The sequence below is a fragment of the Bombyx mandarina genome, chromosome 02, assembly GCF_030267445.1.
Source record: "Bombyx mandarina strain Sakado chromosome 02, ASM3026744v2".
Lineage (NCBI taxonomy): Eukaryota > Metazoa > Arthropoda > Insecta > Lepidoptera > Bombycidae > Bombyx > Bombyx mandarina.
This window is the reverse complement of record NC_143209.1, coordinates 1,072,326-1,097,521: the sequence shown is the minus strand read 5'-3', so window position 1 is coordinate 1,097,521 and position 25,196 is coordinate 1,072,326. Positions and strand designations below refer to the sequence as shown.

Below are 25,196 nucleotides of genomic sequence, written 5' to 3'. Positions count from 1 at the left end.
TTTTTTTGAAGTGAAAACTTCTTTAGAATCGTTGTGATTTCAAACCGGATGCAACGGAAAAAACGACAGGTAAGAGACACAAATACAAAAATGTGTAGGATGAAGCCAGCAAAGAGTGAGACAGAAATATACATACTATTTAATACGGCGCCATCTGTGAGATTTTTTAATACTAACGTGTGTATGAAAGCTCTTGTAGTGAATTTTAATTTAGGATTATACGTGAAATTAAAATATCAATTCACAGAGGGCGCTACCTTACAATTATTTACTAATGACAAAATTTTACATAATAATATACTTAAGACGTTTAGGATAATTGTATTTTAATTTTGGAAGGTTTCACTTCTACCACGTGTGAATTGCACACATTTTGTTTTTTCTATTGCTTTGATGGGTGGACGAGCTCACAGTCCACCTGGTGTTAAGTGGTTACTGGAGCCCATATACATCTACAACGTAAATGCGCCACCCCCTTGTTATATAAGTTCTAAGGTCTCAGTATAGTTACAACGGCGGCCCCACCCTTCAAACCGAAACGCATTACTGCTTCACGGCAGAAATAGGCAGGGTGATTCACGTGTTATATTAACGTGAATGCCATCCACTTTGAATTATAAGGGCGATGTCTAAACTTTTAAGAAAAACTAGCACATCGGCAACCTGTATAGATAATATTTTCCCAAACGTAAAACCTTTGCATAAATATATTATTAATCATTTAAGTTCAGACCACAGTGGACAATTCATATCTTTTAAAATTAAATCTGTTACAGATGTTAATAGTTCAAGAAACCTACAGTTTGTTCCTATTAATATTAGACGTATGGAGAAGTTTAGAGGTAAAGTTTTGGCAAAAATTGCGAATGTTTGTTATAGTGAAGATCCTAATGTTCACTACATGGATTTATTTAATTGCCTTAATGATGAATTTAGTGCCATCTTTACTTCTAAAACTCTGATCTTACATAATAAAAGATCATTCAATGAATGGGCGACTGTTGGAATTCACAAAAGTAGGCAGAGATTATATGACCTTTATCATGAAAAATCATATAATCATAATAAGTCATTTCATGAGTATGTCTGTAAATATTCCAAGCTGTTTAAAAAAGTCTGTACATTGGCCAAGTCATTGCACTTAGGCAATCTTATAAAAAATGCACCTGACAAAATTAAAATGACTTGGAATATCATTAATAGGGAGACTGGGAATGTCAGAAACAGCAATGCTGAATCAATTTTGAAAATCAATGATAAAATAATAACTTCTCATCAAGAAGTGGCCAGTGCTTTTGAGCGCTACTTTGCTGATATCCCAGCTTCTACTACAAAATCTTTAATTTCATCTCCTACCGTCGCCGAATCATTACTGCAAGATCATGTTGATAAATGCAGTGTTAACTTTAAGTTCACAAATATTGCTATAAAGGACATAATTGATAATTTCAAGCTCATTAATATTAAAAGAACTGGCGATTTATGGGGAATATCAACTAAGGTTATAAAATCCATTATTGATATAATCGCACCTTACCTTGCTACAATATTTAATGACTGTATTGATAGTGGTGTGTTTCCTGATCTAATGAAATATAGTAAAATAATTCCTCTGTTTAAATCTGGTAGTACTTTTGACCCCACTAACTTTAGACCCATTTCAGTACTACCAACTTTGAGTAAAATTTTTGAAAAAATTATTTTGGAACAGCTTTTAAACCATTTCTATTCCAATAACCTGCTTCATAACAAACAATATGGATTCACTAGAGGCCGTTCGACTATTGATGCAGGTGTAGATCTTATTAAAAATATTTTTCAGGCTTGGGAGGAATCGCATAATGCCCTTGGGGTATTCTGCGACTTATCTAAAGCTTTTGATTGTGTTGAGCATAATACATTGTTGAGGAAATTACACCATTATGGTATTAGGGGCGTTTCATTAGAACTTATTAAATCTTATTTATCCGGAAGAATCCAAAAGGTAGACGTTAAAGGAAAGAGATCTTCCGGTGTCTTACTTAATATGGGTGTTCCTCAGGGTTCCATATTGGGTCCCTTCTTATTTCTTGTGTATATCAATGATTTACCAAAGTTTATTGAAACCCGTCACGAGGTCGTATTATTCGCTGATGATACATCCTTATTGTTTAAAATTAAACGACAATTGGAAGATTATGACGATGTGAATGATGCTATCTCGCGCGTGGTACATTGGTTTAGTGTTAATAATCTGTTATTAAATAACAAAAAAACAAAATGTATAAAATTTACCACACCTAATGTTAGACAAGTAGACACTAATATCATTGTATGTGGAGAGACACTGGAGCTTGTTGATTCGACAGTTTTTCTTGGTATAACAGTTGATTCCAGGCTGCAGTGGGGTCCTCACATATGCAAGTTAGCGAATAGACTTAGTTCTGCAGCGTTTGCGGTAAAAAAAATACGAACGTATACTGATGAAGATACGGCACGTCTAGTTTATTTCAGTTATTTTCATAGTGTTATGTCCTATGGCATTTTGCTATGGGGCAATGCTGCCGATGTCGAAACGATTTTCATCCTGCAGAAGAGGGCTATTCGTGCTATTTATAATATGCACCCGAGGGAATCCTTGAGGGACAAGTTTAAGGAAATCAAAATTCTAACTTTAGCGTCCCAATACATTTTTGAAAATTTATTGTACGTGCGTAAAAACATTGTAGAATTCCCCAGAGTCTGCGATTTGCATAATGTGAACACTAGGAACAAACATAGGCTTGCGTTGCCGGCGGCTCGAATTAAGAAAATAAGCAACTCTTTCAGGGGGCTGGGTGTACAGCTTTTCAACAAGATCCCACAAAACGTTCAACTACTACCTGTTCATAGATTTAAGAAAACTGTCAAGGAACGTTTGTGCAACAAGGCATATTATAAAGTTAAGGATTTTTTACTAGATGGCACCACGTGGGAATGAGGCGTTCGCTCCTGGCCTTTTCATTTTTCATTATTATTATTATTTATTTGAATTGTATTTTTTTGACTTGTTTTTTTGTATACTGTAAATATGTTTTCTTGTTTAAAAAAAAAAAGAAAATAGTTGAGAAAATACAAAAAAAAAAAAAAAAGCCCGCTGAGTTTGTTTCGCCGGTTCTTCTCAGGACTGTGGCTTTTTTTGGAACCGGTGGTAGAGTTAACATTTTCTTTTACATTTTGACATTCAACAAGTGTGTTTTTGATGACATCCAAGTTGAAATAAATGATTTTGAATTTTGAATTTTTGAATTTTGAACTTAATTGTTAACCTCAATTTCCAAACGATACGCTTAAATGCTCAGCAATGAAAAAAGGTAGGATGTCAGTAGTTACCCGTGCGATGATATGCTCTATAAGCAGTAATTACAGAGAAAGAGTACATATTAAAAAAAAATTAGTACCCGCCCGCGGGATTCGAGCACCGGCCCAACCGCATCGCTCGATACGAATGCACCGGGCGTCTTATCTTTTAGGCCGTAACGACTTGCATACATTAGCAAACTGTTTGATGCATGTTTTTTTTTGTTCATCAAAAACCACATTTACAGTTTAATCAAAGCCTTTTAGAAAACCGTAAATAAATTAGAAACGTCAGAAAAAAAATGTAAAAAAAATACAAAAATAATAATCAATAATAGTTTAAATTATTTAGGTGCCCGATACATTTTTTTTTGGTCCCTGCTCGGAATCACATATTTAGATCTATCTTTCTTAGCTTACGATAGGCCTGTAGAGTTCGTGTGTGAAGATTTTTAACAGATATAAAAGACATAGCGTTCTCCAGAAACGCGAGTGTCGTGGTGCTTTTAGGTACCTCAAGCACTGGTCATCGTTCTCGTCGAACCCGTCGCTTGCGACAAAGGGCTCGACGAGTAAATTAGCCCAAAGACACAGCCCACTGAGTTTCTCGCGTGATCTTCTCAGTGGGTCGCGTTTCTGGTCCGGTAGTAGATTCCGCGAAGCACTGCCTCTTGCTAGGGTTCGTGTTAGCAACAACGTCAGGTTTGAGCCCCGTCAGCTCACCAACTAATTCGGTGAATCTAGGTAAACGAGGTTACTAGAATAGGTAGGAGTGTCGGTAATGAGAGCTAACGAGTTGTACAGTGACGTCATTGTTTATTAGTAACAATAACAATTTACTAGCCCCGAACGATGCCAGCCCCTATTGAGAAATGAGGCTGTGGTCTCAACCCGATAAAATGGGCAGGATGCTCGAAGATTTTATTCATTAAATTGTATTTTCAGCTAAAATTACCTTACGTATTTAACTTTCGAAGCCAATATATGATTTTTACGTTTTAATATAATAATTGCGATTTGTTGCGAGCAAAACGGCGGGCGTAGCTATTTAAATATAATAATTTTAAGTATTATACCAAACCACTATTCATATGTCATGCAATATCCGGAACCCGTATGCATCAATGTGCTTAGTGCGTATTTTAACGTTCACCATAGCGTAAAAGTTAACTCAAATTTGTATGCAGTTGGAACAGCGCCCCTAGCGGCAAACGTAGGCAAACTTCCCAACTCCATACTTTGAGTTAACTTTTACGCTAACGAGAACGTGGATGCAGTCGCCTACCTTGAGACATTGAGGTCGGATTGGCTGCACGACTCCACAACCGGTAATTGTGTTCATCGCTTTGGTCCTCAAAACGTGTCGTGCCGGCAGTAACTAAGATTAAATTAACTTTTTCCGTCAATCGGAAAACTAGTCCTAATCTTCTATATCGTTCCCTCACTACTGAGGATCGCGACCACATGCGATGTACTTCCAATGCGCTCGATCATGGGTGGCATGGACTGCATGGTACAGACTACCACCAAGTGCTTCTCTTGCTAGATCTGACCATCTGGCTGGTGTTCTGCCCACGGCGCGCTTGCCTTCTATTCGACCCGTAATTATGAGCTTCTCTAATTCATGTCTGGGAGACCGCATGATGTGTCCGAAGAAGCTCATAACACGTTCCCGGCAGATGGAAGAGAGCCTTTTTTTTTATTTCTTGTTTTTTCTTTTTCTTTTTTTTTTTTCTTTTTCCTAAACTCGTTTAGTCCTTTCGTTTGAGTCCTAAACTCAAACGAAATAAGGAGCTTAATACTGAATAGCAATAAATTGATTTCTCAATTAATCACCTCGAACCGTATTTAATATTAATATATCGATAAGGCAGTGTCAATAAAAAATACATTATCGGTTCATTAAAAGCGCTAAACTCTTTATCTTCTTTTTTTAATAATATTAGTCGCGTGCGTGAGGATATTAAAATCAAATTGCGCTACGTATCGATGCTCAGATATGCTTAGATTGGGTCGATGTTTAAAGTTAATTCACGCAAAAACTATTTGTCGGATTCCGTTTTTTAATAGTGGTAGGACGTCTTGTGAGTCCGCGCGGGTAGGTACCACCGCCCTGTCTATTTCTGCCGTGAAGCAATAATGCGTTTCGGTTTGAAGGGCGGAGCAGCCCTTGTAATTATACTGAGACCTTATAACTCATATCTCAAGGTAGATGGCAGCGTTTACGTTGTAGATGTCTATGGGCTCCGGTAACCACTGAACACCAGGTGGGCTGTGGGCTCGTCAATCCATATATGCAATAAATAAAGAATACTCCAAAATATATTAGCTTATATTTTAGTATAGCACATAGGCTGTAATGGAATGCGATCAATGTACGACATATGGCATATTAGTAAGAAATCAATGTTTTTCATATGATTGACGCTGGTCGCATCGGAAGACAGAATGGAAAGCAGTCGACGTCGCCCAAAACACGTCATTTCGAATCCTCCCGATCCACTAACTGTGCTTTTAGGTACCTCAAGCACCGGTCATTGTTCTCGTCGAACCCGTCGCTTACGACGAAGGGCTCGGCGAGTGAATTAACCCACAGACACAGCCCACTGAGTTTCTCGCCGGATCTTCTCAGTGAGTCGCATTTCCGATCCGGCGGTAGATTCTGCGAAGCACGGCTCTTGCTAGGGTTCGTGTTAGCAACATCGTCAGGTTTGAACCCCGTAAGCTCACCTTCTAGTTAAAGTTGCGCTGAAATAGCCTCTTAAGGCTATCAGCTTAGGTTGGAAAAAAAAAGAGTCGGACGTGACCGAATTTTACTAGTTACTAATAGCTGTGGTATTGAGTGGAGACCGCGGATTCACAAAGACAGTGCAGGGCGCTCTTAGGCTCGATGGAGTGACGATCTATGCAAGGTAGATGGCATAATCTGTATGAGAGAAGCCAAGGATCGTGCTTAGTGGCGTGCAGAAGAGGCCTATGTCCAACAGTGGACTGCGATAGGCTGATGATAATGATGAGCTACTGTTCAATAGCTTAAAAGGAACTAATAGTGTAAAAGAATCTGGTGTTAGAGCATATTGTGAACCCGTTTGGCTTGGTAATGTCTTGCCTATTTTTATCACGAAGCAATGATGCGTTCCTAATTGCAGTGGGAGCCGTTGTGTTATATAGAGGTTTGGACCGAATATCTCATAGTGGACAGCGGCATTCAGGTAGTGATCTCATAGGCTCTTGCAGCACTGGATAGCCGTTTTTTTTACCTACTATGCTAGTAGCCTTAAGTTATCTAGCTCCACCAAACGTTTTGGGGAGCTCACGGGCTCAACCTGAGATAATTTGCTAACACTAGCCTAACTATCAAGAGCAGTGCTTCGCAGAATCTACCACCGGATCGGAATCGCGACCTACTAAGAAGATCCGGCGAGAAACTCGGTGGCCTGTATCTTTGGGTTAATTTACTCGGTAAACCGGGCTCGGTGAGGACGGTGACCGGTGCTTGAGGTACCTAAAAGCACTTACTAACTAACTAACACTAACCGAGTGGTTACGCTGGCATAGCCCCTCTAAAATAGATGTGTGAAGGATATCCTATTGAACAATGGCTAGTTATCAATATATTGTATGTGTTGGTTGTATTGTTGTCTACTTATGTGGATACCGATTTTATTTTTAATTCTGGATCTCGTAATTTTATTTTTATTTGCAATTTTTAATTCTTATTCGTAATTTTGTTTTCAATGGCCAAAACTATGTACCTATATCAATACGGGTTTGCTGAGTGCATATACAACTTAGATTGCAATCCAGATTAGATTTAGGTACTACTTATACGATTTAGCTAATTTGTAATTTACTGTAATGATTGTGTGGCGGGTAGCCATCATACAACGCAAGATAATTGACAGATGCCTGAATCTCGCTTACGACATTTTCAAGATAAGCTTGCATATATACAAGTTCCGAACAACAGCATACGGACGTCTCTACCCGATGATATGTAGGCGAAGTAAAATGTCCCTTAGAAATAAGGTGACACTCTACAAAACTTGCATACGCCCCGTCATGACCTATGCAAGTGTAGTGTTCGCTCACGCGGCCCGCATACACTTAAAATCCTTCCAAATCATTCAATCCCGTTTTTGCAGGATAGCCGTCGGAGCCCCGTGGTTCGTCAGGAACGTCGACCTCCATGACGACCTGGACTTAGAGTCCATCAGTAAGTATCTAAAGCGGCACGACACGAGAACCCTCTCATCGTGGCCGCCGGTAACTACATTCCCGATCCTGCGGACAGAATGGAAAGCAGTCGACGTCGCCCAAAACACGTCATCTCGGATCCTCCCGATCCACTAACGGTGCTTTTAGGTACTTCAAGCACCGGTCACCGTTCTCGTCGAACCCGTCGCTTGCGACGAAGGGCTCGACGAGTAAATTAACTCTCAGACACAGCCCACTGAGTTTCTCGCCGGATCTTCTCAGTGGGTCGCGTTTCCGATCCGGTGGTAGATTCTGCGAAGCACGACTCTTGCTAGGGTTCGTGTTAGCAACGTCATCAGGTTTGAGCCCCGTGAGCTCACCTACAAAAGTTAGGGTTACGCTGATATAGCCTCTCAAGGGTCTCAGCTTAGGTAGGAAAAAAAAAAAAAAAAAAAAAGTGTGTGTGTCCGCTCCGACGCACGACTGGAGTTTACTGGATATAAAAAATTAAACGAAACAATACGAGAAATAGTTCTATATTACGACAACACGATACACTACAGATTATTAACAAATTAACGAGACACAAAACAAACGACTAACAAATATATGAAAATACAATAATGAGAGAAACGCGCGATCAGTACGAGGCTTTGTGGCGGACTGCCGGCGCAGCAGCCCGGCGCGCATTTCGTGTGACATGCGCATAACGCATTTCGTGTGACATGCTAGTACGATTTTGGTCCCCATAATTTTCATACCCCGGGCCTATATATGTAAATCGATTCTAAAGGAGTAAACTCCAAAAAAACATTCGGACCGTCGGTCTACCGAGCAATATCACCCGCTCGGTGGAAGATCTTCCCTTTGTCGTAAGCCCCAAAATTGTAATTTGTTTTGTGCATCGATAAATTAAAAAAAAAAACAACCTCTAAATACTAACAGCTTAGGTAGGAAAAAAAAAGTCTCTCCTTTTTACTAATTCAATAATTAATAGAGTTTTCAAGTCGTGACATGATGCGGTCTGATAATTGTTTCGAAATGCGTAATTATCATTAAAATGGATTAATTATAATATATTTTTAGAAACTCATTAAATAATACTAAGCGATTTTAATAATCTGGTAAATGCTTCTATGACCACAAGGAAGTCAATGATATACGAACGATATAAGGTATTTAGTGTATACTAGAGGTCCCGCAGTAGTCGAAATTCGACTATAATTAATTGGAATTGTAAGTTTGTACACTATTATGATTGTATTTTATACTTAAGGCTACACTATAAAAAAAAATATATAAAGACAAACAATATTTAATCTATTCTCAATCTGACCACAGACGTCAAGAACAAAAGTTTGACAATAAATAATAGTATGCATGCGTGTGTGCATCAAATACATGGTATGTAGTGTGTGTAATGTTTTCTTTATTGATTTAATGTATCTTTTATGCATTATTTAAAAAAAATATTAGCATTGTGCACTTCTTCTCTATATTCTCTATAAGTGTGTAAAATTTCATACTCCTCCGTCCGCGCAATTTTCGTAAAAAGGGATACAAAGTTTTTGCTTCACGTATTAATATATAGATGCTATCAGAATTCTTAGCTTTTGCGGTCAAAACGCGTTTAGCTTAATTTAGTTAAATCGTGGCCTAAAGGATAAGACGTCCGATGCATTCGTGTGTAGCGATGCACCGGTGCTCGAATCCCGCACGCGGGTACCAATTTTTCCATCGATATATATCGATGAATTTTTCTAATGAAATAAGTACTTAACAAATATTCATGATTGACTTCCACGGTGAAGGAATAACATCGTGTAATAAAAATCAAACCCGCAAAATTATAATTTGCGTAATTACTGGTGGCAGGATGTCTTGTGAGTCCGCAGGGATAGGCATCAACACTCTGCCTATTTCTGCCGTGAAGCAGTAATGCGTTTCGGTTCGAAGGGTGGGGCAGCCCTTGTAACTATACTTGAGACTATAACTTATATCTCAAGGTGGGTGGCGCATTTACGTGGTAGATGTCTATGGGCTCCAGTAACCACTCAACATCAGGTGGGCTGTGAGCACGTCCATCCATCCAAAAAAAAAAGAAATCATAAAAAAATTGCAAATTTCGGTTATTCCCGTATACGTATATTGTGTGTTCATGGCGCGTAATGTAATTTTCTAAATGATTTTAAACAAAAATTTCGTTATAGTGTTGTAGATACCGTGTTATATTTAAGAGGGTTTTAGGAAATTTTCTTTTCGTGTTATAGTGGAAACGTGTTGTAAAATACCGTATATATTTTTTTTTTTCTTACCTAAGCTGGTAGCCTGGAGCGGCTATTCCAGCGTAACCGTGGCTAGTAGGTGAGCTCACGGGGCTCAAACCTGGCGACGATGCTAACACGAACCCTAGCAAGAACCGTACTTCGCAGAATCTACCACCGGATCGGAAACGCGACCCACTGAGAAGATCCGGCGAGAAACTCAGTGGGCTGTGTCTGAGAGTTAGTTTACTCGTCGAGCCCTTCGTCGCAAGCGACGGGTTCGACGAGAACGGTGACCGGTGCTTGAGGTACCTAAAAGCACCGTTAGTGGATCGGGAGGATCCGAGATGACGTGTTTTGGGCGACGTCGACTGCTTTCCATTCTGTCCGCAGGATCGGGAATGTAGTTACCGGCGGCCACGATGAGAGGGTTCTCGTGTCGTGCCGCTTTATCGAAGTGGAAAATACCGTGTTATTGAAGGCTTACCTGTACTTAAATCATCAGTAGATAACCAAAACCCCTCCTTCCGCAGGAATGTAAGGATGTCTTCGCAGATCCTCACGACGATGTACCGACGGCAGTCGAGCGAGGACGATAAGCCCTTAGAAATAGACCAGGACTCCAACCCGGCCAGCCGATCAAACTCCCCGAAAAACATGAGCTACTACGAAGAGAAGACAGTCCTCAATCAGACCAAGAAATCGTTCTGCATAGACGCCTTACTCTCCCGCCAATTGGAACCTAAATCCCCAAGCGCCGATCCAGGGTTCCCGAAAAACTACATCAACCGTTACCAGGCAAATTACGATGCCCAAATCGAACAGAACACGATAAATAAGTACGATAATTCCAGTCCAAGGTCTGGACAGAGCAGCCCCAGGAGCGTCAGTCCAGGGTCTGATGAGGGAAACCGATCGGAGACGTACAGCCCCCCGATATCTCCCGGCGTCGAAGGGAGCAGTGAAGACTATGAGAGCTATAGACCAGGTAAGCGCTTTGCAACCAATTCAGCTATTAATGTAAATGAACCATTTAGAGGGAGATTATATAACTTCCAAGTCAGTCTAACCTATACTAACTAGACGATGACCGAGCTTTGTTCTGTTTTTTTTTTATAACGCCATCTTATTGTGTCTTTAAAGCGGTTAGTTGCCCTCAATTAATAATAATAGTATTATTATTCGCCAATAGATGTCGGGAAGACTTGATTATTGAAAACACGAATAAAACAACATTTTCTGAAAATAAATCATAGCAAGATCGATTTATCGCCCCCGAAATCCCCTGTACACTAAATTTTATGAAAATCTTTGGAGCCGTTTCCGAGATTCAGATTATATACATATATATTAATATACAAGAATTGCTCGTTTAAAGGTATAAGATATATAAATCTACAGTGGTTTTTACGGATGTTCCGTTATAACTACTGAACCATGCATCCGATTGACTTGAAACTTGGTATCCATGTAGAAAATACATGTACTTAATGGAATTGGCTAATATTTATATGAGTGTTGGACTCCCTACACCAGTTGCGGGGGCGTTAATGATGAGAATCTTTGTGGGGGTGAGAAATAATAATGTTAATTTTAAATGCCCAGCGAAGCGGACGGGTACAGCTAGTCAATCTTAAATTTATAAAGCTCGTGTTAAACAATCTAGTGGATCTATAGAATCTGGATGTATTGATTGAGATCTAAGCTAAACTGGTCAATGTGTTAAGTGAAGTTTTTTTTTTTTGGTATCATTCACATATTTGAGAAATAATCTGGGCGTATATAAACCAAAAATTCTGCTGATATCTTTTCTATGATTGAATATAGATTACTTTGTTTGTCACTGATGCACGTAGATACGAACCGATGACGATTCAGTGGCGGAGATAAGCAGGAAGACGTTGATATGTTCGACTGTAACGTATTGACGGCTTGTCTTGAGGTTAAGACGTCATCCTGGAACCTCTCAACTTAAAATTAACTCCATAAACACCAAAAACAATGCAATATTTCTCGTGTTTAAAAACCTCCGAAGAGAAACGTTTGGAATGGCATAGTCGCGAATGATTAGTCCAGTTTAGTATATCGATCAATTCAATGACTACAGTTTACTAAAACAATTCCAGTGTCAGGTGTCAGTAGTCACTGCTTAGGTGGAAAGTAATAATAATAATCGTGTAATAAAAATCAAACCTGCAAAATTATAATTTGTGTAATCACTGGTGGTAGGACCTCTTGGGAGTCCGCACGGGTAGGTACCACCACCCTGCCTATTTCTGCCGTGAAGCAGTAATACGCTTCGGTTTGAAGGGTGGGACAGCCGTTGAAACTATACTGAGACCTTAGAACTTATATCTCGAGGTGGGTGGCGCATTTACGTTGTATATATCTATGTGCTCCAGTAACCACTTAACACCAGGTGGGCTGTGAGCTCGTCCATCCATCTAAGCAATAAAAAAAGAAGTAAGTTTCTCCATCGACTTTACTTAACAGCACCTAATCTTACAGGAATAATCCCAAAGCCGGGACTAATACCACAGAATCCGGCGCTGATGGCGGCACAATCTGCAGCCCTTTTCAACTACCCACAGCTCCAGCCCGGGGGTCTACCTCCCGGGGCGCCAATGCCGTCCGCCTTCCACCACCCTGGGGACAGAGTCCTACACCACATGCAACTCGAGTGGCTCGCAAGAACTGGAATGTTTTATCACAGGATACCGGAATTGGGAGGTAAGTGGGCTTATAAGTATACGACAAAGGGAAGATCTTCCACCGAGCGGGTGATATTGCTCGGTAGACCGACGGTCCGAATGTTATTGTTCGGAACTTGTATATATGCAAGCTTATCTTGAAAATGTCGGAAGCGAGATTCAGGCATCTGTCAAATATCTTGCGTTGTTTGATGGCTACCCGCCACAGGCTCTATAAGAATGTCGTGCAGTGTTAGTTAGACTCATGCGGGTGCCTTTTTTTTTATTGCCCTTGTAGGCAGACGAGCATACGGCCCACCCGATGGTGTGTGGTCACCGTCGCCCATGGACTTCAGCAATGCCAGGGGCAGAGCCAAGCCGCTGCCTACCGCAGCTATAAGGATTTTTGACCGTAACAAACATTGCGGGATACGCGTGGTCGGAATTAGCAGAATACGTCCGATTATCGCGAGCTATTATTATTATAATATTATAGTATATATTTATTTTATAGTATATGAAAATAATTTAGAGACTTCATTAGCGCGTTTTTGTTAGCTCTTCCATTATCTATTTATCTATACTAGTGGGCCCCCGTTAGTCGAAGTTTATACACTATTATGATTATTATTTTTTTATTATTTTTTTGCTTAGATGTGTGGACGAGCTCACAGCCCACCTGGTGTTAAGTGGTTACTGGAGCCCATAGACATCTACAACGTAAATGCGCCACCCACCTTGAGATATAAGTTGTAAGGTCTCAGTATAGTTACAACGGCTGCCCCACCCTTCAAAACCGAAACGCATTACTGCTTCACGGCAGAAATAGGCGGGGCGGTGTTACCTACCCGCGCGGACTCACGACAGGTCCTACCACCAGTAATTACGCAAATTATAATTTTGCGGGTTTCACTTTTATTACACGATGTTATTCCTTCACCGTGGAAGTCAATCGTGAACATTTGTTGAGTACGTATTTCATTAGAAAAAATTCATTAGAAAAATTCTATTGTCAAAGACTATTATACTTCAATGATCACAGATTTCGCCAAGACTACACTTTAGACAAATATTAATATAGACAAACATTATTAAAATTTAATCTATTCTCAATTTGACCGTAGACTATAATGCAATAAGAAAAGTTTAACAGTATACAAATAGTATGTGTTATTTTGTATAATGTTTTTTTTATTGATTCAATGTATTTTTTATGCATAATTTAACAAAATACTAATATTCTGCGCTCCTTCTCTATATTCTCTATAAGTGTGGGAAATTTCATACTCCTCCGTCCGCGCAATTTTCGTAAAAAGGGATACAAAGTTTTTGCTTCACGTATTTAAGATATAGATACATACCGAACTAAGAGTGTTAATTTTTTTTATATTGATTACTGTGAATAATTTATTTTTTTATTGCTTAGACGGGTGGACGAGCTTACAGCCCACCTGGTGCCAAGTAGTTACTGGAGCCCATAGACAACGTAAATGCGCCACCCACCTTGAGATCTAAGTTCTAAGATCTCAAGTATACCTAATTACAACAGCTGCCCAACCCTTCAAACCGAAACGCATTATTGCTTCACGGCAGAAATAGGCAGGATGGTGGTACCTACCCGTACGGACTCACGTGAGGTTCTACCGCCAGTAAAGTGATATTACGACTGCTACGCTAAATGGTCACGATTTTTTTGTTTATCTATCAACCCACCGATAGTTTGACTGCTCCGAAACAGCTTATGTATGAAGCGATTTTGTTTCCCTCTACCGATGTTTGTCGCCTGATGCACACCTCGTGCAAACCAACCCTTCACGAGTCCGCGGCGTTATTAACACTGTCCATGAATATCGAGGGAAAATTGCCGTGTCGATACGATGATCGATGATCGTGACAGCGATAATGTCTATCGAAATTTATAACTATTTTCTCCTATTTAAATTGGATTTGTTTATGAATTAATGGCGTTCCTTAAACTAAGCCCCGTGCGAGTGAGATATTGTCTCGTGTCTTCGCACGGGTATGTACCACAACCCTGCCTATTTCTGCCGTGAAGCAGTAATGCGTTTCGGTTTGAAGCGTGGGGCAGCCGTTGTACTGTAAAACGGTGACCTCAAAACTCATGCCTCAAGGTAGGTAGCAGCATTTACGTCGTAGATGTCTATGGGCTCCGATAACCGCTTAAAACCGGGTGGGCCGTGAGCTCGTCCACCGATCTAAGCAAAAAAAAAACTGAATTAGCCGATAATATTATTTTCTATTAGACAAACAGCAGATATAAGTATGATTCTGTCTGACATTTCAATCTAATTCTCTGCCACAAACGTTCTATACCCGACATTTAGAACACACAAAAAACACACACACACGATAAGATTAAATTTGATGTATTATTTAACTTGTTGTTTTTCTTATAAACAGCGTAGTCTTTAGATTTTCAGTGAATCGTTTAAGTTCTTTCAAGATCTAATCTACGCGGCACGACTAGTGATAAGTAACTTTGGAACTAGCGTAATTGTCGTAAAGTATGGTGGTCACACGTCGCAGCTGCTCTTGAGCTGTTAGGACTCCTTCGGAGGCGCTCGGGTAGCTGTTAGCAAATCCCACCCCTCCTGGCTGAGCCTATGCTCGCCCACCTTTCCTGGTGAAACTGGAAAGGCCTCCGGACTAACAGTAATCCTTCAATCATAAAAAAAAAGTATGGTGGACTGAAGTACTTTTTGGAACGAAGTTCCTTCGGACGATGCGAAGTCGTACCCTAACCGGGAAAAAACGTCCGTAACGTAAGATTTTTATTAGTAATGCACACAGTGTACGAATTAACTTTGTAATAACGTACAAAAAATAACATTTTTTTTATCATTCATTGACCACGATCTCAGAGCGTTCGTTTGCGCAATACACTAACTCTTATGCAAACAACCGTGAATGAAGTGTACCACAATAAGTTCGCACGTTACCGAATGACCGTGGGTTGTTGGGAAACCTCCAGTTTTATTTTCTTTATACCTCGAGTTGAACTTAAAATTAATATTTTTATAATAAGAAACTTCGTTCCTATCCGGTGTCCCACGACACCACACATCTTTTCACCTACCCTACCTAATCACTGGTAGCGTAAGGAGGTATTGCAGCTAACACCGGTAGGTGAACTCCCGGACTCAACTTGAGAGAGTTTGCCAACACTAGTCCTAGCAAGAGCAGGGCTTCGCAGAATCTACCACCGGATCGAAAACGCGACCCACTGTGAAGATCCGGCGAGAAACTCAGCCGGTCGAGCTAGAGAAGTCGGCGTGGCCTAAAGGATAAGAAGTCCGGTGCATTCGTATGTAGCGATGCACCGGTGTTCGAATCCCGCAGGCGGGGTACCAATTTTTCTAATGAAATACACGTACTTAACAAATGTTCACGATTGACTTCCACGGCGAAGGAATAACATCGTGTAATAAAAATCAAACCTGCAAAATTATAATTTGCGTAATTAGTGGTGGTAGGGCGTATTGGAGTTCGCATGGGTAGGTACCACTACCCCGCCTATTTCTGCCGTGAAGCAGTAATGCGTTTCGGTTTGAAGGGCAGGGCAGCCGTTGTAACTATACTGATATCTATGGGCTCCAGTAACCACTTAGCACCAGGTGGGCTGTGAGCTCGTCCACACATCTAAGCAATTAACAAAAAAAATATAGTATCGCTCAACTCACAGTTACAAAAATTTTCACTCAGCAAACTAACACTTAAACTTTATCAATACATAAATATATATACATATTAACAAATCGTTCGTAATTACATTAAACTTATTTTTGTCCCTTTCCCTCACCCCACCATAATATTTAATACTAACTAATGACGCAGCATCCCAATAAAAAACGACATTGTACCGAATTGGATAACCTTATGGCACTTTTGGTCATTCTTACGTTACCAGGGGTACGTGTTTTGAAGCCAAAGATTTTTGTATATTTTGTATATATTTTTTAGCTAAGCGAAAATAAACCTTGACACGTGCTATGGAAGTCTGTAAGTTGTAATGTAAAACGGCTGTTACACTTTTAAAGACTGTTTTAGATACCTTATGTACAATTAATAGTCGAAATTCGAGTATAATTGATTGAAATCATGTATAATATATAAGTTTGAACATTATTAAGGTTCTATTGTCAAAGATTATTGTAGGTACTTCTATAATTACAAATTACGCCAAGGCTACACTATAGACAAAAGGTTCATGTTCACACTATAGGGAAAAAAAAAACATGAGCGGACGGGGGTAGGTGAGCTCACGGGCTTTTAGCCGTAGGCAGTGGCTTGCCTCAGCCCCTGAAAAATACCTGAGGGAATTTGCTAACACTGGCCCTAGCAAGAGCAGTGCTTCACTGAATCTACCACCGGATCAGAAACGCGACCCATTGAGAAGATCCGGCGAGAAACTCATTTGGCTCCATGGTTTAGCTCAGTCCACGAAGATTGTGAACGAATTTTTTAATAATTCGACAATTAAACATATAGGTAAGACACACACATAGATCCGTTTTTATTGTTCAAATGATGGACATTAAAAAGGACATATTGACAACTTTATATAGTGTGATGATAACCGATATTTACAAAGGCGGTTTACATAAATCATTTTTAATTTTGGTACTGTCTTTTTATTTAGCTCGTCCCGTATTTATATATCTATGTAACTTCAAGAAGCCGGATTAACTTGAAAATTTGCGCACGCGTCAACGACTGTTGCCAAAACAATAATTTTATTATTTGGCTCAATTTCCTGAGCGTGATTTTCCAAATGTAACTTCTTTTATTTCGGCTTACTCTTCAATTCTTTAATATTAGTTTATAAATTAAAAATATTTGTCTATCTCAATCTCATTAGCTTGTTTTTCTGACGGTACCGAGCGCTAGTATTCTTTCAAGCTAAAGTTTAACAAACTAGAGTAATGATCACATCCGTCTGGGCGGAAAACTCAATTTGCGAACTCCCGAAATCCTTCATAATTAAGATCGTAATTAAATGTGTAATTACAAATTAAATCACACGGCACTCATTAGGGCTTAATTGAAAAAATACACTCGCAGCTAAAATTTGATTATGAAAGTTTAGTGAAGTCGTGTGCCAATTTATTTTAGGCCGCTATTTTTGTCTACCTAATCGTTGGTAGCCTAAGAGGCTATGCCAAATACACGCGGACCGGTAGGTGAGCTCATTGGCCCAACCTGAGAGGACTTGCCAACACTAGCCCTAGCTAGAGCAGTACTAGGCTGAATCTACTACCAAATCGGAATAGCGACCCATTGAGAAGATCCAGAAACTCAGTGGGTTGTGTCCGAGTGCTGGATTGCAAACCGCATTCAACTAGAACGGTGACCGGTGCTTGGAGCGCCTAAGAAGAGAGAGTGAATTAGGATGGTCCGATAGGATGGGTGATGTACTTGTCCCGAGCTGTGCCATTGGACCCGCGTTCGAATGCCGATGATGCCAGACAATGAAATGCGTAGTTGGCATGAATATACTAATTAATGCCGGTGTCTAATACAATGAATTTAAAAATCAAGCCTGGAAACCTTTCTAATTTAGCGCCCTGGTGTTGAGGTGTTGTGCCAGTCTACCACCACGCTATATAATTCTGGGGTAAAGCAGTGGTCGGTTATAGTTCGAAAGACGAGGGTAGTTATTATAAGGAACAATCTTTTTTTTATAATTGAGGGCCCAGAAGCCTTTCCAGTTTCACAAGGGCAGGTGGGCGAGCAAAGGCTCAGCCAGGAGGGGTGTGCTTTGCTAACAGCTACAACAAGCGAGACCTAACAGCTCAAGAGTAGCTGCTTCGCGAATGAATCTAGTACCGGATCAGAATCGTGACCCGCTGAGAAGATCCGGCGAGAAACTCAGCGAGCTGATGTTTAGGTTAGGTTGCACGTAGAACTCTTTGTCGAGTTCGACGAGTACGCTTACCGGGGCCTCTACTCCTACTGTTGGAGGGGAAGGCGTCTAATACAATGGTTATTAGATCTGATGGATCCGTAAGGACGTGATGGAACAATCTATTACCTCGGGTCTCGATCTGGAAAACGGCATTCTTGTGATAATTTCAAAGCGCTTTGATGACCATTTAACTATAGAACTTATCTTTTTTTAAATAATAAAATTCTTAAGCTAAATAAGAGAGTTTCAAACAAAAAAAACGTTCATCAAGATTAGTGCCACTCCCCGCCGATAGAGGCGCCACATCCCTCGGGAGCTTTAAGCCAATTATCAGGGAGCAATTTGTACGCACAAACAAAGGGACTGCCGGGCCCTTAACAAATTAGATCCACGTGCGGCCGAATAGGGTTGAGAACCATTCTATTTGTATCGATATAAAATAATAAAACGAACCAAAAAAAACAAAACGATATAGATATTTAGAACAATCATCTGTGAGATTTTTTGGCGGGAACGCGAGGAGTGAAGTTGTGTGATTTGTTTTATTTTGTCTATTTAGTGTTTCTTCAGATCTAAATGTGTAATAACGGTGGCTTATTAACTGTTCAGTATCTGTGAAAGTGCACAAATGTCGGAAAATAAAACAAAGTCGCTGGACGTAGCTTCTCGGGATTCTCCAAAAAGTCCACTGAAAAAGTTTCAGTAAATGACTACAATTTTACTGAGATTATATATTTTTGGACGAGCTCACGGCCCACCTGGTGTTAAGTGGTTACCGGTTATTTCATCCCATATCATTTCATCTCATCTCATCTCATTTCATTCCGTTTCACTTCATATTATCATTTTTCATATAAATATTATATATGTTAAAGATATATAAATATAAAAGATTAGGCTGTGTGGTATGACACCTTTACCTTTCCAGAGAAACTCAACGGGTAAAACAAACCATGTGTATGTAGACCATGTATATAGCAGCGTTGTACATTAATTCTAAAAAAAAACATTCAGTCGCCTCTTGTCAGCAAAAACCAAACAAATATTTTGACAAATAATTTTCGAGACATCTATATATTAATACGTGAAGCAAAAACTTTGTATCCCTTTTTACGAAAATTGCGCGGACGGAGGTGTATGAAATTTTCCACACTTATAGAGAATATAGAGAAGAAGTGCACAATCCTAATATTTTTTTTAAATAATGCATAAAAGATACATTAAATCAATAAATAAAACATTACACACACTACATACCATGTATTTGACGCACACACGCATGCATACTATTTATTGTCAAAATTTTGTTCTTGACGTCTGTTGTCAAATTGAGAATAGATTAAATACTGTTTGTCTTTATTAATATTTTTTTATAGTGTAGTTTTGGCGAAATTTGTGATTATAGAAGTATAAAATACAATCATAATAGTGTACAAACTTACAATTCCAATTAATTATAGTCGAATTTCGACTACTGCGGGACCTCTAGTCCATTGAAAAGTGATTAAAATGTTCGATTGCCAAACGATTCCCGTCGTTCGGGCGTTGACATAGAACACGTTATAGAACAAACGCTAGCTGCATATGAATAAACATTTAAACTCTTCGATGTTAAGACGGCAAGCCTTCGCTTAAGACTTTTCCGGATTTATGTCGCGTTATAAGAGTTCCTAATATATTTTTTTCTTGTAGGTAGAGCTCCGAAGATAAAAAAACTGTATCTAGTTTAAAAACTATGAGAATTTCCAAAATAAATATAATGTCTAATTAATTTCCGGCATTTAAAACAAAACATCTGTATACTCTTTGCAAACATTTTTGTTTGGTTTGGCAGAAACAGGCAGGGCGGTGTTACCTACCCGCGCGGACTCACAAGACGTCCTACCACCAGTAATTACACAAATTATAATAGTGTGGGTTTGATTTTTATTACACGATGTTATTCCTTCACCGTGAAAGTCAATCGTGAACATTTGTTAAGTACGTATTTCATTAGAAAATATGGTACCCGCCTGGGATTCGAGCTACGGTGTATCGCTCAACACGAATGCACCGGACGTCTTATCTTTTAGGCCACGATGACTTCGAATCGGCATTAGAAGCGAAATATCTGTATTCTTTTTGCATATTTTTTTACTAGATGACTGATGATGATTATTTTTGATAACACCATTTGTTGTGTCTTTAAGGCGGTTAGTTTTGATAGTATTATTATTCGCCAATAGATGTCGGGAAGAGTTGATTATTGAAGACACGAACAAAACAACATTTTCTGAAAATAAATCGTAGCTAGATCGATTTATCGCCCCCGAAATCCCCTGTATACTAAATTTTATGAAAATCGTTGGAGCCGTTTCCGAGATTCAGATTATATAGGTATGTATAGGTATATTAATATACAAGAATTGTTCGTTTAAAGGTATAAGATTCGACAGTCCTTCCACAAACTGATTTGAAAAACTGTGTACTACATATTCGTATTCATGTGAATGTGTTTAGCATCTTATTCTTTTTTTCCCTACCTATTCACTTCCCTGGTAGCCTAAGAGGCTATTCCAGCTACGTGAAACACGGGTAGGTGAGCTCACGGGCTCAACCTGAGAGAGTTTACTAACAGTAGCCCTAGCAAGAGCAGTGCTTCGTAGAATCTACCACCGGATCGGAATCGCGACCTACTGAAAAGATCCGGCGAGAAACTCAGTGGGCTGTGTTTACAGGCCAGCTAGCATGTCGACACTCTTCTCTCTTTGTACGGCGTAATTAAAATATTTCAATTATATAACTCCAATCTATACTAATATATAAATCTACATTGGTTTTTACGGATATTCCGTTATAACTACTGAACCATGAATCCAATTGACTTGAAATTTGGTATCCATGTAATTAATGCATAGGCTGATATTTATATGAGTGTTGGACTCCCTAATAATAATGACAATAAATAATAATGTTCATTTTAAATGCCCAGCGAAGCGGGCGAGTACGACTAGTTAAATATAAATTTAAATGCAAGTAATGGACGAGGAGAGTCGACAAGAAAGACTCGTATGTTCCTATTTAAATAGTATTAAGATTTAGTCCTGTAATTTTAGAATTATCCCTACATTGACCATGCTATCTTTTTATCTCGTTAGAAAAGAACTTATTTTCTCTAATTTTTTTTATCTATTATTCCTATTTGAGATTATCGATAAAGCAGTTATCGATAGCATTCGCGTCCCTACTCCGGCGGCGACCGGCGGACACTGCAGTTGATTTTCAGCAAAGAATCTATTTATATTGGTCTTGCTAAACGACCTACAACAGATTTATCGACATTGCGGAAACGGCATGTTCTTTTGCGCGGCTTTACTCGTAGTCGCCCCCCGGAAAAAAATTAACTGCCCTGAAAATTAAAAAAAAAAACTACCTTCTATTAATTAATAATATTATTTTTTTATTGCTTATATGGGTGGACGAGCTCACAGCCCACCTGGCGTAAAGTGGTTACTGGAGCCCATGGACATCTACAACGTAAATGCGCCACCCACCTTGAGATATAAGTTCTAAGGTCTCAGCATAGTTACAACGGCTGCCCCGCCCTTCAAACCGAAACGCATTACTGCTGCAGAAAGAGGCAGGGTTGTGGTACTTACCCGCGCGGACTCACAAGAGGTCCTGCCACCAGTAAAAATTTAAGTATCTATCTGTTAATTCGATAAGTTCATTCAAAACATTGTCTTTAATTAAATAAATCAACTGTTTGTTTATTTAAAATAAATGTATATATATAGTATAAAATGAGAATAGTTAATACTAATAATTTTACTATTTACTTTCCACTATGTTTGGTTGACTGGTAGAGAATGCCTTGGGCATTAAGTCCGCTAATGTAAATTGTAGGTACATGAATTGTAATAAATAAATAAATCTATACTAATATTATAAAGCTGAAGAGTTTGTTTGTTTGAACGCGCTAATCTCAGGAACTACTGGTCCGATTTGAAATTTCTTGATTTGATAATTCTTTCAGTTTTAGATAGCCCATTTATCGAGGAAGGCTATAGGCTATATAACATCACGCTAAGACCAATACAGGCGGAGCACCAATAAAGAATGTTTCAAAATCGGGGTTTTTTTTCGTTTTGAGATCTTCCGCTGCGTGCGCTGCAGAAACGGTTAAAATTTCGCTAAAATAATGTATGACAGAATTGTTCCCCCTTTAAAAGATCTAAAAAAGTCCGCAACAGCATGTATATCTGTTAAGGTTGGCTCACTATAACGTTTTTAATGCTAACCAAATTTGTTCTAAAATAAAGCCTTATTTGTGATTTTTTTTTTTTATTGCCTTTGTAGGCAGACGTGCATACGGCCCACCTGATGGTGAGTGGTTACCGTCGCCCATGGACCTCAGCAATGCCAGGAGCAGAGCCAAGCCGCTGCCTACCGCTAAACTATTCCACGCAACGAAGTCGCGGGCAAAAGCTAGTAATAATAATAAATCATTTATGCAGAGGCCATGAATATTGCGTCGAGGGTCTTGGGTTCGATTCTCGCATCGGAAAAACATTCATGTAATTAACAAATCCGTTTGCTCTTCGCCTGGGTGTTTATTATCTATATATGTACTTTTTTTTTATTGGTTAGATGGTTGATCGAGCTGACAGCGTACCTGGTGTTATGTGGTAACTGGAGCCCATAGACATCTACAACGTAAATGCGCCACCCACCTTGAGATATAAGTTCTAAAGTCTCAGTATAGTTACAACGGCTGCCCCGCCCTTCAAACCAAAACGCATTACTGCTTCACGGCAGAAATAACCTGGACCTAGAGTCCATTAGTAAGTATGTATCTACAGTTGGCATCAATGCGCTATTTCGATAAAGCGGCACGACACGAGAACCCTCTCATTCTGGCCGCCGGTAACTACATTCCCGATCCTGCGGACAGAATGGAAAACAGTCGACGTCGCCGTCCCACGTCAATTCGGATCCTCTCGATTCACTAACGGTTTTAGGTACCTCAAGCACCGGTCATCGTTCTCGTCGAACCGTCACTGAGTTTCTCGCCCGATCTTCCCAGTGCGTCGCGTTTCCGATCCGGTGGTAGGTTCTGCGAAGCACTGCTCTTGCTAGGGCCAGTGTTAGCAACATACCCGGTTTGAGCCCCGTGAGCTCACCTGCAAGTTAGGGCGAAGCTGAAATAGCCTCTCAAGGCTATCAGCATAGGTTGAAAACAAAAAGAAAAAAAAATGCAGGGTGGTGGTACCTACCCGTGCGGACTCACAAGACGTCATTCCTTATCTCCTTCGTTGTAAGCTAGAAAGCAGTGCGTTTAGGCTGTAATCTAGGGGCGGAGTCTTGGTAACGCATGCGCGGTTTGAAACTGCATACGTACGTAATACCTAATACCTTAACATTAGATTTGGCGTTAGGTGATGTTGTTTTCGGGATTCGCATTTCGCATTCTCGCGAATTTTCGGGATGGAGCAACCCGAGAACTTTTGTGACAACGGTAAAGGAACATAAAATGCAAACTCCAAGCTCGCCTTCGGCCGCCTATGTTGGTGTAAATAACCTGAATTGGATGATGCTGCATATCAGTCGTCTCCCAAGGTCATTCCGTGGTGTACATTGATTTATTGGTGGCGATTTTAATGCTCGGACATTTAAAAAAAAGAGAGCAGCGATTTTTGTTTGTTTGTTGGTAACATTGATCCGCGAACACTTAGCCCAAGTGCGTCTAATGTATCCATGAGTGTGTCTAATGTGGCGACTACAATTGGCAAGTGAGAGAGAGAAAATAATTTATTGCGCCAAAACAAAAAAAAAATGACTAAATGTTTACGCAATTTATTAAATAATAAACGAAAATTGATATCGCGAGGTGAAAGGCGACATTTTTGCAACTTTTAGGAGAGCAATTTAAAGTTTAAAATTTAGATGAACGCGCAATTTTCATTCTTCCCATGACCCTTTTAATAACAGGCATAAAGTACAACAGTTGGGGCCGGAATAAAACACGAAATACCAATGTGTTTGTGTGTGTATATAAATCAATTGATTGGTACCTTGACCGCGTGTAATCCGTTTCCAAATGAGTCTTGTCCACCTGATGGTTGTCTGGAAGTGATCGCTTTTAGCGATAAGACCGCCAATTGTACTTCTTTACTTGTGTTTAATGTTTCGTATTGTTTTTTTTTTGTGTACAATAAAGAATACTCTGTCTCTCTCATACCAATGGGACTTCTCCTTATCTACGCAAATATTTAAAAAAAAAATATCGATCAATATAGAGGTTTAACTAAATTACTAGTGCTCGCCAAGTAGTCGAAATACGACCATAATTAATTGAAATGATAAGGTTGTAAATTATTATGGTTTTATTGTCACATTTCTATAATCATCATTGTTCTATAATCACAGATTTCGCCAAGACTACACTATAGACAAATAATATTAAAGACAAACAATATTAATCTATTCTCAATTTGATCACAGACTTTAAGTAATAAACAAAAGAGTACAATATATGCGCGTGTGTGTAAATTAAACGGTAGTGTGTGTAACTTTTATCTATTAATGATCTAATGTATTTTTTTTAATAAATAAAAAAATATCAGTTTCTGCACTCCTTCTCTATATTCTCTATAAGTGTGGGAAGTATATATCCTATAAGTTTTACAATGTATTATTTTATTTAGGTACATCAAAATAAAGTTTAGTCCAGTAAAACTATAGCTAACATAGGCAAACATTGAGACATAGAGGCACAAACTGAGTTGCTGTTTAAAGAGAAACAACATTTAAAGCTATTGC

At 39.4% G+C, this 25,196-nt stretch overlaps 1 protein-coding gene across 1 annotated transcript in view; it reads left to right on the top strand.

The window, feature by feature from the left end:
* LOC114252599 (motor neuron and pancreas homeobox extra-extra) overlaps positions 1 to 25,196 on the top strand; it is a 43,802-nt gene that overhangs the window by 1,575 nt on the left and 17,031 nt on the right. Inside the window, exons 2-3 of the mRNA XM_089732945.1 lie at positions 10,313 to 10,767; positions 12,288 to 12,509. Of these exons, the coding sequence (XP_089589071.1) occupies positions 10,323 to 10,767; positions 12,288 to 12,509 (667 nt within the window). The 5' untranslated portion in view covers positions 10,313 to 10,322. The remainder of the gene's footprint in view (positions 1 to 10,312; positions 10,768 to 12,287; positions 12,510 to 25,196) is intronic.